General features: G+C 30.0%; 2 protein-coding genes across 16 annotated transcripts in view; one reads left to right on the top strand and one right to left on the bottom strand.

Annotated features, from left to right (window-relative positions):
• LOC116770888 (kinesin light chain) overlaps positions 1 to 10,768 on the bottom strand; it is a 28,985-nt gene extending 18,217 nt beyond the window's left edge. For 4 of the 12 annotated variants that reach the window (XM_061520764.1, XM_061520765.1, XM_061520755.1 and 1 more), the window contains exons 1-2: positions 3,608 to 3,763; positions 908 to 1,135 (exon numbers count right to left, since the gene is read on the bottom strand). In XM_061520764.1, coding sequence (XP_061376748.1) covers positions 908 to 936 — 29 coding nt within the window. In that variant the 5' untranslated portion in view covers positions 937 to 1,135; positions 3,608 to 3,763. Of the gene's footprint in view, positions 1 to 903; positions 1,136 to 3,607; positions 3,764 to 10,666 lie in introns of those variants that run through there. The other 8 variants (XM_061520763.1, XM_061520758.1, XM_061520766.1 and 5 more) reach the window with 8 other exon arrangements.
• A 285-nt stretch (positions 10,769 to 11,053) lies between these two features.
• On the top strand, positions 11,054 to 16,656 carry LOC116770654 (thioredoxin, mitochondrial). 4 transcript variants are annotated; one of them, XM_032662219.2, is made up of 4 exons: positions 11,054 to 11,186; positions 13,909 to 14,047; positions 14,324 to 14,488; positions 15,123 to 16,656. In XM_032662219.2, exons 2-4 carry the CDS (start codon positions 13,913 to 13,915, stop codon positions 15,252 to 15,254), a joined length of 432 nt encoding a protein of 143 aa, XP_032518110.2. In that variant the 5' UTR covers positions 11,054 to 11,186; positions 13,909 to 13,912; the 3' UTR covers positions 15,255 to 16,656. The 4 variants fall into 4 exon arrangements, with proteins under 4 accessions (XP_032518110.2, XP_032518108.2, XP_061376790.1 ...); XM_032662217.2 differs by having other exon boundaries at positions 11,173 to 11,313; XM_061520806.1 differs by lacking the exon at positions 11,054 to 11,186 and adding an exon at positions 11,187 to 11,246.
• Positions 16,657 to 16,820: the final 164 nt, after the last annotated feature.

Here is a 16,820-nt window from a genome sequence, read left to right as displayed (position 1 = left end):
CGTTTGAAAAGTTTCACTCGGAGGCAATTTAGTCGTACACAAGATTTTTGTTAATATTCTGGTAAATTATCGTAAATGTTTACACTATTTGGTCGAAATACATTTCATTAACATTCTCAACGGTGGTTGAAAACTATTCGTATTAAGGTCAAGAATGTGAGTAAAAGTTGACGACGAAGAGAAAAACGATCCTTATAATATAATGAATATGTAATAAAGAAAAAAATTTTGACTTCATGTGGCTTTGAAATTTTCAAATAAAAATGATCCATTTTCTCTTCACATGCCACTTAGAGAGAAACCATCGTACGGAGAGCAAAAACAAAATGTACTTCGTAAGACATTTAAGTTAGTTTCTTTGTGTTTGTAATGATTATAAGAGAAACCTATACCAGGTAACTGAGAACAGAAAATGAGATATCGTTTGATGTTATATTCTAAAACAGGGAAGGAAAAATACAACATTGAGCTTACGAAAGGTCAAGGATGTGGTCCAAGGACGAATAAAATTGGATACATCTTGGACGCAACATTTAATCTGACCCATATTGTTCAAATATATACGTGTTAAGATTTCTGTGTTAGGGCAAGTATGGTATTTTATACACACTAAAATATTGCGACAGTAATCCTAGATGTAAGGTGTGAAGACAAATTTATACGTACATATATATATTTGTAATTAAATATATGTAAGTATATTAAACTATAGTCTATACGGTTATAGCGAATTTTACATCGTTACACTAGTTACTAGACACAAAGCTCTTCTTGTTTTCCATCCAATGACCTTCTTAAATACTACAAGTACGAAGTTATAAGTGAAAAACTCTTAACTATCCGTATGTAGTGTGTTAATGAGAACAAGTGGTAAGCATGCTGTATGTCTGCGTGTATACATACTTACATTCTGTACGCGTTCAAAGTCTTCGACATAGTTGTCTAATAATTTACATAACACAACGATACCACGCACACTACACTGATGTTACATATAAGTCAATCAGAAGTAACGTTACAGTAATATTATTATTTTTTGTCTAATTAATAAAAAAAAGGATTAATCAGAAATAGTTTTTCAAACTCCTTGTAGACAATTCAAGACTGCCGTTCCTACTTTCCATTATATAAAGCTCTGTGGAATTTTAAGTTTTCATTCTAAGAGATAACTAAACTCGTAGAAGAAATTACGTTCGAAGGAAACAAATTTCTATTCTGAACGTTAAAACGGTCTCGACTATTAGAAAAGTTTAAAAGCCTTATTAGTTCTATATAACGTAAAGATTTTTACGATTTACCTACAATATATATTTATTTATTTATTTATATAGATACATGTGTGTACAAACTCGATTATGTATATAATATTAAAATTTCCTACATAAAATATGTATAAACTCAGGTCTTACAAAAAATAAAATCTTTTTTTCATTATAATATTTAAGATGCTAAAACATTATATACATAATATAGAAAATAACGTGACAGAACAGTTATTAAAAAAAAATCTGTATTCAAAACGAAATCGCAAGTGTTGGCCAAATGTTACACGCGTTTATTTTTTTGGCACACTTGTGGGTAAATATTATACTTGCCAATTATTGCACAATTTGTTGGACGGAGAGGGAAATATTAATATGATACGAAGATAAAAAGGGATGGATGTATACAAGCTGTGGAAATAGATCCACTCCTACGCAACTCTGCGGTCCGAGTGTCGTTGCTCCCTTTGGATCGTATAATGGTACTTTGTTTATTTTTTTTAATTTGTCACAATAACAAAGGGAAATTGTACATTTTTTTTCTTTGACATATTTTCACAAAGAACAATAAAACCACGTGCAAAACGTGCCTGTGAAAAGGTTTCTCAAACCACAGTCCTATAGACTAATTGGATTTTTCTTAAGATACGGTTCTTAACTACCATAATAAGGTTGGTTGGACGAAGATAGCCTCTATTCTATTTCACTTTATACTTAATGCAGATATTATAAAATTACTTCAAATCGGTCGTTGTATTAACATCGATACGTAAATCGATTATCTCAATCAAGACGTACCAACTACTTGTATTAATAGCGCCATTAGAACATTTTCAACTGGGTCAAGTCTGGACTCAGAGAGCGTTAATATATTTTCACTGGCGACATATTAAAGAGACATTAAAATACATTTATATCAGCCCCGTTTTTTGCGACGATATTATTTTAAATTAATTCTCAGCTAAATGCGAACAGAAATAATTTTATTCATTATAAATCCAACTCTCTGTTAATATTTCGTATCGATTACCGTATCTTTTACTAAAATACTAATAGTTTTCAGTCACGCAAACGTTCTTAGTTGTTAATATTACATCAGATTATGGAAGCTATGTACTTACATATTATGTTTATATATTAAAAATTGTGTTAATCGCTTTCACAGTAAGCGTGTTTATAAGAAATAGAAATATTATTTATAGTTCCTTAATAAATAATCAAAGACAACAAATCTATTTGTTTATTTATTACATTTGTGTGAGTGAGGTAACGAAACAAGATGAATGTTGTAAATATACGTCCACAAAGGTTTGAAAACACCAGATTTTTATGATTTAAATGTATAAAGCAAGGAAAAAAATACAACGAAATATTATTATTATTGAACCTATATAATTTAACTTATTACCAAATATAGCTTACATTGTTTTTTTAACTATTTAAATGAAAAGTATTTTATTATTAACTATTAAGTTATTTCGAATACAAAATACCTTTAAGTATAGACAATTAAAGAAACATCGTTTTTTTTAAAATGTACTTCTAATTGTTGTAAGAAAATTAAAGGAATTTTATTAATTACAGTTAAAATGACCGTTTTCTTTCATTTAACATACTGATACCGTTTGGTGGATATTTGAGTTTTGTTTTGTTCTGTTGTTGTAGGATTTAGATCACTTAATAACAGATTATACTGTAATTAAACTTTGTTAAGGAGTTATAATGGAACAGATATTAACACTTAAGAAACAATACGAGGAAGAAAAAACATGACTGTGAAATATAACGCGATTAAATTTACGATTGCCTGAAATTAATCCGATAACCGTCAGTATATGGAACAACTTAATAAATAAATATTTATATCGTTGTATATTATATATTTGTGTTGAAATGGCAGTACTGAACATATTTTCCCGATGAAAGTCCGTATTGCACAAATAGTATAATTCGTTTTCATATTTTTCGTTCTCTGTATTATTTCACTGTGATCAGGGTGGCGTGCATTAAATGGCCGACTAGGAATGCGGCAGAAAAGACGAAAGCATTTCATACACAAGTCCGATAACACGAGCAAAACAATCGAAGAGCATTGTTACTACGTATCTTTATTCAAATGATAAATTACTACGTCATTTGATTATAAATCGATAGTATTTTTGATGCAGAAATATTAGTTCAAATCACTGATGTATGACGTATTCAATAACTATGAAAATGACCTAATTTAAAAAGAATAGTTATAACAATCGTAAAGGGTAACGAAGGCTAGAATAAATGAACTAACAACGCAACAAGCACGTAACAGGTAAATACGGATATAATACATGAACAGAAACACATACAAAATAGTTAATACAGACACTTGGAAGCATTCATATATTATAAAACACTATAAATCCAAAGGACGGTTCAGAGGACGCGTTTAATTTATTTTTTTTCAAAATGCCGGTCGTTAGGAGCGAGGCGACACATCCGCTCCCATCGACACCCGAATGCGTACTAACTAGTATCTTGAATCGACTGACAATGAGTGTAGTGCTGCACAGTGGCGCCCGTGAATATCGAGTCGATACTTAGATTAATCACAGATTAATCAAATTACACCTAATCTTATATTATATTATTAAAGGTTATGTCGAATAATTTTGATTACTAAAATTGTGATAATTTGTAGGAACCAAAGTCAAAGAGCGGTGCAGTCATTAATTAATCTTGATATATATTCAATTATACTATTCAGGATTATTACATATTGTTCGATACATCGAATACGTTTTGTGTATTTCTCATCCCTAAATAATATTGGGGTTGCCACCCTCGCCCCGCCCTCAGCTAGCGCAATTGCAACACACAGAGCTAGCAGTGAATCACGATGAATGTGAAAAGTAAACAAAAACCAAGCCGGTTATCAACTTTTTTGTTATTAATTTGTTAAATTAATTTACCTAAAGGGTATTATTTTACATTCATGTCAATATTACAACTCAACATTTACTGCCAAACAATGTTTTTTTTGAATGTCGTGGATTATTTATGAAAAAAAATGTGAAACGTATTGTGCAAGAAATAAAAATTAACTTCTCTGTGGGAGAAACGTTACATGAAACAAACTGATTCTTTGCAAATTGATTTAATTAAGAACCAAGAGAAAAAAATATATATCTATATATAGTTGACGTGTCTCAAGTGACATCAGACGTTATAATCACCCCCATTAACATTCCTCTCCCCTCCTCTTCCCGACAGCGTGGAATTTGTATTCTTTTTAATTTTATTCAGCGTAATAAGTCTTCTTGGTAGTAAAAAGTGATAAAGGCAGGTGTACACTCAAGTTACGTTTTTATAGGAAACAACAGGTATGTGTAAAGCATCTGTATTAGCACAAGATGTTTCGAATATTCATACATTAAACGCATCAGCTCTAGGCTGGATCGATGTGGACGAGCCAGGATTTGTTTCCAGCTTTATTCAGCGAGCCAAGTTTAGTCCGCAGTGTAGTCTAATGCGTTATACGCCACCCCCCACACCTAAAGCTGACTGACACACTTTATATATTAACACTACACTTGGTATTTGTATTGTATAACACTGCAGGTTTGTCTTTATTGAGTCACACATTTAGCTTACCTAATATTAAGACAGATAAGCCTTTTATTAGTTTTTCTCTGTTTTGGAGAATTCTGAAATACTGACAAGAAATTCATCACTTGATGATAGAGCCGGACGTAAATCAAATTACAGGCAACAATTTATTTTAGAAATATTAGGGAATCCTTACTATACAGTCTTAAGAAGAAAACAAACATACAAATATATTTCGTAATTTAACTTGTAAATATATAGTAATCAATCATTTGAAATCTTGTAACTATGTATAGTAGATAAAAAAATAAATAAAGTGAAAGTTTGTTATTTAAATAAATAGCTTTTCACAAAACGCATACAAAATTATATATAGTATAGATATATAAATAGAAAATAATTTACATTTACGTCATAACAATACAGTAGAAGGAAAAATAAAAAAAAAATCTATCTTGTTTTTGCTAGCAAGAAACGCTACCATGTTAAATCTGACAAAGAGGAAGAGGTTTTTCAAAGGCAACACTCAATCATTGAACAGCTTTAAGGTGATAAATGATAATAAATAAAATTCTAATAAATAGTTTCCACGTGTATTCATTTACTACACTTCAGTTACGTGTTATTTAGCAGCAACATAGTTAATAAATTGTTTCAAATCCTCCAAAAACTAATTTCCAATCCAAATCGAAGCCAACACTAAATCAAATTTATAATCTGATTGAGAATTAATTGGATATTGTGTGCATCACAGAACATAGCAAAGAGCGAATGTACCTAAGAAAATAATCATTTACTAAAAATAATTCTTTGATAGTTTTCCTCATTTTCATTGGGCTATCTATAACTTATAATTATTGCATATAACAGACCGAGTAATTTTTTGCGAGTAAGTAGATCATTAGATTTGGAATTCATTGTCACCTTTGTGTACCTTAAAGATTTAAGATTTAAAAAATGTTGGCAGACAAATGGCTGAAAACTGTTATACAATGGTCCAAGGTCAGAGGAATCAATATTAGACGCCGACGAGTCTGAATGAGTCAGAAGACGGCGCGGTCCGATCACTAAAAGGATATTTTACTGTAAAATTATTAGGAAAGGTTATAATAAAATCATTTCCTTAATGTCAACTAACATTACATACGTTACCTAACCTAACAATACGACATAACCTAACTAAACAAGATGATCAATTCGTTCAAATTATTCAATAGACTGAAAAATGGTTATATCTAATAGTAACGTGCTACATATTATGAATCTATTAACGTGCTATTATGAATCTATTACTTTTAAGTAATGTTAAAAAGAGCCATATCACATTAAAAAACCTGAAGCATATCACAGACCGTATGCCTCAAGTTAATGCGTTCACGGAATGTTGTTGCAGTATGAAACGAACTAGAAAATCATTCGACTATATATATTTGGGACGAGCAACGTATAAACATATTGAAAAAAAACTTTGTGTTCTGTACACATTCTGTATAGAGCTTGTTGCCACGTCTATAGTCTCGTAAAATTCATACAAAAGTGACAATGAATATAACTATATTGTGTTCATATAAACTTTTTTTTCTGTCACAACAATGACTTTGTTGTCTTCCATTACTACAATAAAAATGAGAATATATTCAGTTTGTTATAACAACAAAATAATCTGATAATGATTGTCTCCGGTCTGTATAAATATTTTATTGAGATCAAAAACATCTCGTAAACATAATCTTAACAACTATTTAGTTTTAAATCGAAAAGCTACCTATTGTATTTAAAAAAAGTAATAAAACAATTCAAAGAGTCGATCCAAATAAAAATATAGAGCTCAGAGTGACTTTGTACAATCTGCTAGATGCTCTGTCAGACGTCATTAATCAGTTGTTTCTAGATACTAGAAAGAAAACGCTTTCCCGCTTCAACTAGCAATCTATACCCGACTTCTTAACTATAAATGGCTATAATAAATATACTAAAGGGCAAAACCGAGAGGAACTTATAATGTACCAAATTGGTTAAAAATATGACCATAAAATTGAGTTGTTTTTTTTGATACTACTATATTTCAACATTTTTCAACTTTTAAATATCTAACGTACCAATGGCGTATTAATTGTTTACTCTAAATAGATATACTAACATTCTTTTATAATAATTTTATTAACGTAGAACATAAAAATTCTGCACAAATATGTATCAGTTTCTGCCTGCGACTACGTCCGCCTGGTCATTTGAATCACACTCAGGGAGAAATGTATGAAGTGTTAATAAAATAGAAATTGTAACCAACCGGCAGCGACATCTATGGTCTGTGTTACATGACTTCCACACACTTCAAATATTACACCTTAATAATTCGGCAACGACACGGAATTTCGGGCTTAATTGCCTATGTCTTATTCTGATGCGTAAGCTGCATTACATTAAAATTTCACTAAAATCCGTTCAGTAGTTTGTGCGTGAAAGAGCAACAAACATCCACACGAACTTTCACATTTATAATATTAGTAGGATTTACAAAATAACAATTTTACTAAGGCTATAATTTTGTTTTCTAAATATAAGTAAAAATCAAAACTGTCTCGTAGTTGACGGATAAAATCAGGAATCATTATAATTAACTATTGACCAAGTTCCTGATAAAAAGGTTTATATAGAAATTTTAATGAAATTATCGTTCTCAGAACATTAAGAGGTGTCGATAAGAAATCTAATTTAATTGGAGTCGTCGAGTGGAACTGGGGTACTTTCAGTCGGTTTGTAATTCAATAACAGTATAATATGTGAACATAAAATCCCACAACATGGACTCATTATAACGATTCCATGTTCCTTAATAAAATCTATTTTTGCATTCATTTTAAAGTCCTCACTTAATTATAACTTCAAAAAATGATAATTTTGGTAACTACAAAATAATAACTGTTTAAAATTAATTCCAGAGAAACCCGATTCGTACCAACGAAAGTCATTTCCATTTAACTAAAGGAAACATCAATTTTGCATCACAACTGACGTATAATGACAGCACTTACATACAGAAGGTCAAGGACGTGTGTCACCGCCGCAGGCCACCGAACACAATACGGCATTCCACAGACAAAACAATAGCACAGTACAAAAATAATAACTCCTTGTTAAAGACAAGACGAACAAGAAATTCAAATGACCCAATGTAGACTCGAAAGCATCAGAGAATTTAAAAAGAAAATATATAACTAGGCGAGCAGTAAAAGATAAAAAAGACAGCGCATCTCAAATAGACCGGGATGCATACCATACATATTTATAGTCCGTCTGTTTGTAGTACAAAACGAGGAGCGAATATTAAGTGAGTTCTCAATATAACGATACATTTGTCACAATAATCGACTTGATCCTGTTATAAACTAAAAGATTATTTATTTATTTATGTACGAAAGTAGAAATAGTTACATTATTATAAAAGAAATGTGATGCACAAGGGATAACTTATCTCTCACAAGAGATCTCTATGAGAAACAGAAAAAATTATTGTACGCAAGTTTAAAAATACGCATTTTGTCTTTTATATATATAGAAACTTAACATATTTTTGATGGTAATTGTTATATTATAGTTTATACTATATATATATCCTTTGGAATGTGATAACGTATGCTGTCTGTGACATGCATCTCCGACGGCCGGCCGTGACCTTAGCGAGGTGCGCCGACGCAACCAGTTTTCTTGCTCTCTTTATAGTCCTTCTAGGGACTGATACCTCAGGAAAAAGTGCAACCTTAGCTATTAATAGCACTACCACTTTGAATACTAAACTAATCTATTACAAGCTTTAAAAATAAAAAATGTAATAATATTTTATATTTCAGAACGCAACTTCATATTTTTTTAAATTTTATACAAGCGCGATGTTCAACAACTGACCGCCAAACTTTTTGTCGTCGTTTTTGACATTGACACTCAATGAAATTACTCAAGGTGCATTGACCAAAGAGGCTTACATTTTACTTTTAATGTACCAGATATGGTGAAGGTTTTATATCAAGTGCCAAATATGTTGCATTAAATGAAGTGCTGGGTAAATAAAAGATTATAATGCATAATTATAGATTCTAAATACATAAAAATCATTCAGTCTGCTGTAAATATTATTATATGTAGATCATATTGTTATAACCAATCTTAGAAAAATCTTTTACCTAGAACACGAGAATCATTCTAATAGAAACATGAATCATCTAGCAACAAAGACAAAATGAGCACATAAACATTGGCTTACATCCAAAAAACTGTCTTGATAACAAATATAAGTCTACCCCAGCCTTAGTAAGGTCAATAACAATTATTATTGTTATAGCTTTCACCTTCTATAAAAAAAAAATATTTTTCATTTTGCAATCATATCTTTAAATAACAATTACTAACAATACGGAAAATGCTTGTTATTGCAAATACAACATCAATTTTTTTTACAACACAATTTTAATCAATCTCAAGCTCATCAGGTTTCAAGTGAACTAATTAATGATCATATCATAAATGTGGTGTGAGAAAAGATATCGGAGACCAAGTATAACATATAAATAAACCTTATTTCATACGTCTACTTCTAATTAAAGACACTTTTTGCTTGACTGTCATTCCACCCGTAGAAAGGTGATAAAGACATAGGCGGCCAACACACCATCCCAGTAACATTCTATCAAACCTACATTAGTAAAGATATATCAAGATTGATATACATATATACTTTTTTAGTTAAACAGTCACTCCTATATGACATCATAGATTCATATTAGTATGATGACCACAACATACGATCATGACATCGGATACGGTAAATAGTAATCTTATTTAAAAAAATATTTACATACAAATGCCATTATATATAATGTTGCTGAATGTTATTGGACTTTGGACAATTTTTTGTATATTATGTTTAGTTATAAAATTATAAAGACATCAAATATAAACTTATAATCAGTCTATAATTTACACAAATAGATAATATGTCAATACTTCTTATTTCTTTTCTATTAGTATTGTGTATGAGAAGTCTAACATATGTTTAGAATTAAAATTATTATTATTTGTGTAAGTAAATAAGTAGTAACTCTGCTTTCTGCTATATCTGGCATAACAGTAATGCAACATTTCCATTTCTATAAATCTCACTTTTGTTTTAATTTTTTCAGTGTGTTTTGTTTAATTTAGCCACTAATCTTTAAAACACCTGCTGAATGGAATAGTTCTTATCTTTACAAAATTAAAGATACATTCAAAAATCATTTAGACACAATTTTCGACATAAATTCTGTCCATACGGTTTATCTAAAAGATAGAATAAATTAAATGAAGATGACTAAGGAGTACAAAAAATATACTTTTAATTAAAAATTATCATGTTGCATCAATCAATGTTTCGCATTATATTTGTGGTTTATAAATACAGGTCACTGACTGAATTTTTATTCGCCCTTAGTCGCAATCATTAGACCTTGTTAATATTAGTCATCACAAACAAAACAGCGAAACAGTTACGTACCTGATAATATGTATGTTAGACTTTTGGAGATTGTAAAATTAAACATATTGTCAGCCAAATTATATTCATAATATCAAGAGTTTTCACCATATTTAATATCAATTGGAGATAAAGTATAATGATTCAGATGACTGGCGCAGGACAGAAAATGGCGTGAAACATTAGCGGAAGTTTTTCGTTTATTTGTTTAACAGCTTGGAGTTTTATTAAATGATATTGTAATCCGCCAATTATTATTTAATATTTACTAAATACATAATATAATGAGAAGAAAACTTTAAAGTATTCTTACCTTTCTATTATATTGACAGCAACACACAGCACTAGAAAAATCACTGATAAATCGGTAGTGGTAACATTCAAAATATAAAATCATCAAACCGGTCAACTACAGACTAAAAATGTTTTTTAAAATCATCGTAAATAATATGACTTGACAGAAACAAATTTAATCGGTAAATTTTTAATGATAATGTAATAGAAAGTTAATAATATAACTAAAATCATTTTAAATTTACATTTTTACATTAAAAAATACTTTTTTGTTCCTAAAAATATAAAATATTTTAGTTAAAAAAATTAATAATATCAAAACATATGTAATATTTAAATATCAATTTATTTGTTGATGATGATGATTTATTTGTTGCATGTGCTAACAAATTTGTAATTATTATTTATTTATTAAGTAAAATTTTTTTTGGGTCTGAATAAGCAAAACCTTTGCTTGTGAAGATTTTAAGAAAATTAAGCTTCATTGATTTTTCTTGGCTCTCCAGGGTTCAATTTTCATCACAGACCATTTATGATCGGTAACTAGTTCAGTTTGTTTTGTATACAGTCTAACAAGTGCTCTTGAGTTTATTTATCTGGTAAACCATATTTGTGAAAAAACTGAGGATAATATTGCATCCATGTGACGTGTTACTCAAGAAAACTGTAAATAAACTAGATCTTTTGCATGTTTTTGAAGTGCTACTAAAAAAATTAAGGCTTATTTTAACCGAGGTCTGACTATGGTAAAAAATGTATAATTTAGGCCTTTTGGAATATATTTTGATAATAATCTGGTTTTTTTCCATTATATTAATACTGGCAGCTATATACTCAAATCATAGCTCGGGCAGGGTAACATTTATCGTTGCGACACTTTTAACCGCCTTTTTTTATACGTTGCCCGAGGAAATTTTACACGGGGTCGCTAACAGTTTCTATCGCAATGTCTTTGTACCGTTTCCCGCTACCGTAATATCAGCGGCTGTTGGCATTCTCGTAGCTTACATTTATTTGTTCAGTTATGTATCTGTCTATGAACCCGAGGATCCACCTCCTCAAGTGAAGCCTCCCGGTAAAACTGATTAAAATTAACAACCGGTGAGTGGCATTGCCAGTTTGTTTATGCTTTAATGTGTCCTGAGAACTTACTGGAATGTTTATCTCTCAATGTATAGATCTAACTTGAGATGGTTAGCTGATAATTGTTGGCAATGATCATTCACTAATCATATAATGTGCTGCTTTCAAATGTTTCAATGAGATCAGTTCAGCTAAAATCATTAGAGTAAAGTGTAAATTCATCAGCTATCGACATGTTACTTGCAGCATAAAACATTTGCAACATTTTCCTATACATTTATATTATTAAAAATACTCTAAAATATAGATTTTTATTCTAAATTAAAATAATTAAAAACAACATAACATGAAAATTATAAAAATAAATGAACAATTATTTTTCTATCTTATACTTTATCTCAATAATAATGTATCACATCAGATTTTGTCAATATCCTTAAACTAATCTCTTTAATTTAAATGTTTGAGAGTAGACATTTTTAACACTAAAATTATATTGAAGAAAAATTGTTTGTGGACTACTTTTATATAAATATATAATGGACACTCTTATCTCAATTAAACATAATTACTATGAAATAATACAATTTTAACAGTTATCAGTTTAACTTATAAGTTATAAGATTAACCTGCCAAAATTAATATTCAAAATTACAATATGAAAAATAATACGTAACTGAAAAAACTTATTTATTTATTATTACAAGACATTTCCCACACTTAATGGAACCCATTAACTCTCATTTACCCTAGATTTTAATTTGAGTGTAAAGGATATAATAAAACTAACATTAAAACATAATATAAGATTAATGACTGGTATGTTTACAAATATTATCTTGTTTCATTGGTTATGATTTATATAAATACTTAAAATCAACAGTTCTAGAACCAGGTTGCTCTATGTAAGAAGTCCCAGACATTCATTCCTGTTATTTCATTAAAAAAGTGTGGTTTTATTATTCACTATAATATACATTGATAATTTATATTGAAGCTACAGTCTATAACTATGTGTGAATAAGTGCATTATCATACATAGCTGACGGATCCCCTCTAGAAAATTGTATCCATTTTTTCAATTATCACCAACCGAAGCTTAAGTCACTTCCTGTATGCAATTGAAATGACATTGGCTGTTTATTTATATACATACCCTTACTTTATACTGGTACTGGGAATAAAATTAAAAATTAATAAAAAAAATAATATCAAAAATCTTAACAACAACTTTTACTACAAAAATGAAGAGATGGTTTCACACAATCACTATGTTGACAATGTAATGAGTTACTTTACAATTTCAAACCAATGTTCATTCGTGATCCAAATTATATTTTCTGACTTAATACAATGTTTACACCCTATATACATTTTCTTATACAACTTATTTCATTCAGATTAGTCAGTTATAGTATGTAGGGCCATTGTGGAATTCTACTTTCTATGAAGACCTCTCTTTTTTGCTATAATGCTATCTTTCACTTCTTGCTTTCTTTAATAAGGTTCAATGACGATATGCACTATTATATATTATAGTTTTAATCAATGCTTTGCCTTTAAATCATTTATAAGATATAACAGGATTTTTTTACTATTACAAATATCTTCACAGACTTCACTTTTACTCAATTACAAGGATTAAGATTATTTCATAATATAAAATAACTTGATTACTTAATTTAAAAACAAGTTTCAAGTAATGAACCTAAATCTATTATCTAATTCGTCATTCATTCATGTAACAAAAGCAATGTCTGCGTTATCAATTCATTAGATTATGATAAATACTAAAGATGTTTTATTGAGATTACTTTATCAGTGATAACATTATGCTTCTTGTCTGTATGTAGTATGTAGTAAGAACTCTCCTTGGTAAGTGTTATTAAATTCCTCTACCAGAGTATTTCATCTTCGTATCGTGTTCACAAAAGTTATTGCATGTTTGTTTACTATACTATGAAAATGCTTTGAATAATGTGATATTCCGAAATTTAATCGTGTTGCATATACATACATATTTTAGCTTTAATAATAGTTTTATGATAATTAATGTTTAAAAATAACATGACAGTGCTCTGCTGTGTAATCCGCATGTCATCAATGTTGTATGAAGCATGATTTGCACGTACGTGTTCATATGCATTATTTTTTACATCTACGGAAACAATTTTACAGTACAATGAATAATGCCATCTGTCAAGGACTGCGGTCACCAGTTCGGCGGCTCGCTGGTCTAAGAAATAAACTTATATCAACATCTGTTGTCCACAATGAGACCATTCTAGTCAAGAATTACGATGATTTCGTAAATAAGGTACATAAACACTGTATTTGAATTTAACAAAACTGAAACCCAAACAACTGAAAGAATTTTAATGTGTAAGGTAACATTGAAATTATTTGTTTAAAATAACATTAAATGAACAAGCTAATTATGATTAAATCTGTACAAATTTATGGTTATTCTCTATGGCTACGACTTCTAAATGACGTTTTGGCGGCAATTATTAGAATAGTTACATCTGTTTTCTTATATTAGTATAATTAATATGAATGGAAATCGTTTAAAAGTTTAATGTGACGTAACTAGGTGATGAATAACGAGAAACCTGTGATAGTGAACTTCCACGCGGAGTGGTGTGAGCCGTGCAAGATCCTCACGCCGAAGCTCAAGGAGTTGGTTGAACCGTTCACTTCGCTGGATCTCGCCATAGTCGACGTGGAAGACAACGCGGAGCTAGTTCACACCTTTGAGGTTTGAATAATGAACATCCACTGTTGTGACGTGTGTTAACTATCTACTGTTGTTCCGTATGTTGTACCATCTACTGTTGTTCCGTATGTTGTACCATCTACTGTTGTTCCGTATGTTGTACAATCTACTGTTGTTTTTGTGTGTTGATTGATTATAATGGTAAGCGATTTGAAAAGATGAAAAGTTCTTGTTAAGTTGTGTTTTCACTTTAAATATTGTCTCATATCTCCAACTAGTCTATTGAGGTTTAATCGCGTCTTTTTAACTCGCCCTATGACTCCTCGAGGATCCCTTGTTATATTTGTCAAGTCGATCGGTTTAACCAAATTGGCTTTCTCATCTATTTCACAAGAACAATTTTGTATTTAAGATACTTATATATGTTGATCTAGAAGTACATAATGAGATCAAAGGCTTTCGCGAGTATTCATTTAAATGAAACTAATATTTTTGGATTACTACGCGTATTTTATTATTTTATAAATAACAAGACCAACTGACAGGCATTCACATCTCGTCTGCCCGTGATCACGGTTGCTGCAAAGTAACCGAAACTATTAGTTTAATTTTACGTTGTACATTTAATCTATTAAACCGGAACAAAGAAAATTATTATTGAGAGCATATTTATCAGGTGAAAGCGGTACCGGCGGTCATAGCCATCAGGAATGGTCTCATAGTGGACAAATTCATCGGCCTTGTGGACACGGACATGATCAACAGTCTCATAGAACGGATGGCGGGGAAACGGAATAATGGCGCGTAAAAATGACATTGATAAATGATATGTAACTCTAATATAATCTGTGCTCTGATCCCGCTTCTGTCGCTGTTAGATATAATTATGTTGAAATATTTATGAGCCGTCAAATAGATACGTAAATAAGGGCACAATTGACAGGTCTAGTTTGTGACAATATAAAAAATATATGAATAATATACAGTACGCTACGTACGATGATTTGTAAAACTTCAATAAAATATAAAGTGTAGCACAATCTGTATATATTTTGTTAGTTTTTTTTAACTATGAAGTATTTTTATAAAGAAAAAATGTGACATCGTTTCTTTGAAGTTATTTTGATATATTTTCGAAAAAGCCGCAATTGCTCATATACTTTAATTGTTATAAGAACTAGATATGTTTAATAAATATTTTGTTTTATTGTTTACCTCACGTTTATTTACTATTTAATGGTAAGTAAATATATAATATGCTATTAGTTTAAAATGTTCTAAACGGTTAAAGGTGCCATATACTGATTCTGAATGGAATATTTTTGCTATCAACTCGACAACATATTCTAAATTTTGAATTTTCATATAAATTAGTTATAGTCTATGAATGTAAAGGATAATAACTCGGCTGAGGAATTCGTTGGCTCGAATCTCGATGTTACCTTTCCGAGTCTTGCGAGTTATTCATTCTTTAAGTAGTGTATTGTAACCTGAGTATGCGATATCTTAGAGCTTTGTAGATTAAGCTTATATCATATAGAGAACGCGAACCATTTACCTGGCGTTTAGAAATTCCCTAACATATATTTACCCCATGTATTGTATTATATTAATAAAAGATGTAGATCTACAAGTTGATGATCTGGTTATGATAGTGTTGCCAGTCTCTGTTTTCGTAATTTTTACAAGGGACTGGTGAAGGGTAATATTGTATCATCTTCATCGGTGCTTAGAATCCTTCCTTTTATTGATTCAGAGATATAAATATTTATTCTCTTAGTAGTATGATAGCGTCAGTATGCCGTCTTTGTATTTTTACCAATAACATACAATTCATAATTAAAATATACTATAAACAATTATCGACATGGTGAAATCGTATCGGTGTTACATATTGCCAGTTAAGAAAAAGAACACGGCATTCTAACGCTCCTAAAATTTTATTATATTTATAATGTAATTAGTGAACACAGGTCAAAGTATTATATTCGGACCAGTTTAGGGCCCAAAACAAAAAGATATGAATTTAGATTTCCTTGTTATTAGATTTAAATAATTAAAATCTCAATTATCGCTGACGTGTTTCCATCTATATTCTTAGTTATCATAAATAGCGTTCAAAGTGTTTTATTTCATATGTCGATGTTTTTAAAACACTTTGCAAATATTTAGAGGCATGTTGGTGTGGAATAAATTTATCTTTCCTGCAAGCTGGTTTGGTTTTATTTAATGAATTCTCATCATAGACAATCATGGAACGCAAAAGTTCTGTTGGTTGCTCGCTGGAAAAAAAACCTTTAGCATAAATTATGACAAAGAATTGCTAAGTTTCTCACATCACTCTATTGAAAATAATTAATGTATAGACATACAT

This window comes from Danaus plexippus, chromosome 7 (assembly GCF_018135715.1).
Source record: "Danaus plexippus chromosome 7, MEX_DaPlex, whole genome shotgun sequence".
In the NCBI taxonomy this organism is placed as follows: Eukaryota; Metazoa; Arthropoda; class Insecta; order Lepidoptera; family Nymphalidae; genus Danaus; species Danaus plexippus.
Note: the sequence above shows the minus strand (reverse complement) of the source record. Positions and strands in the feature narration are given on the sequence as shown.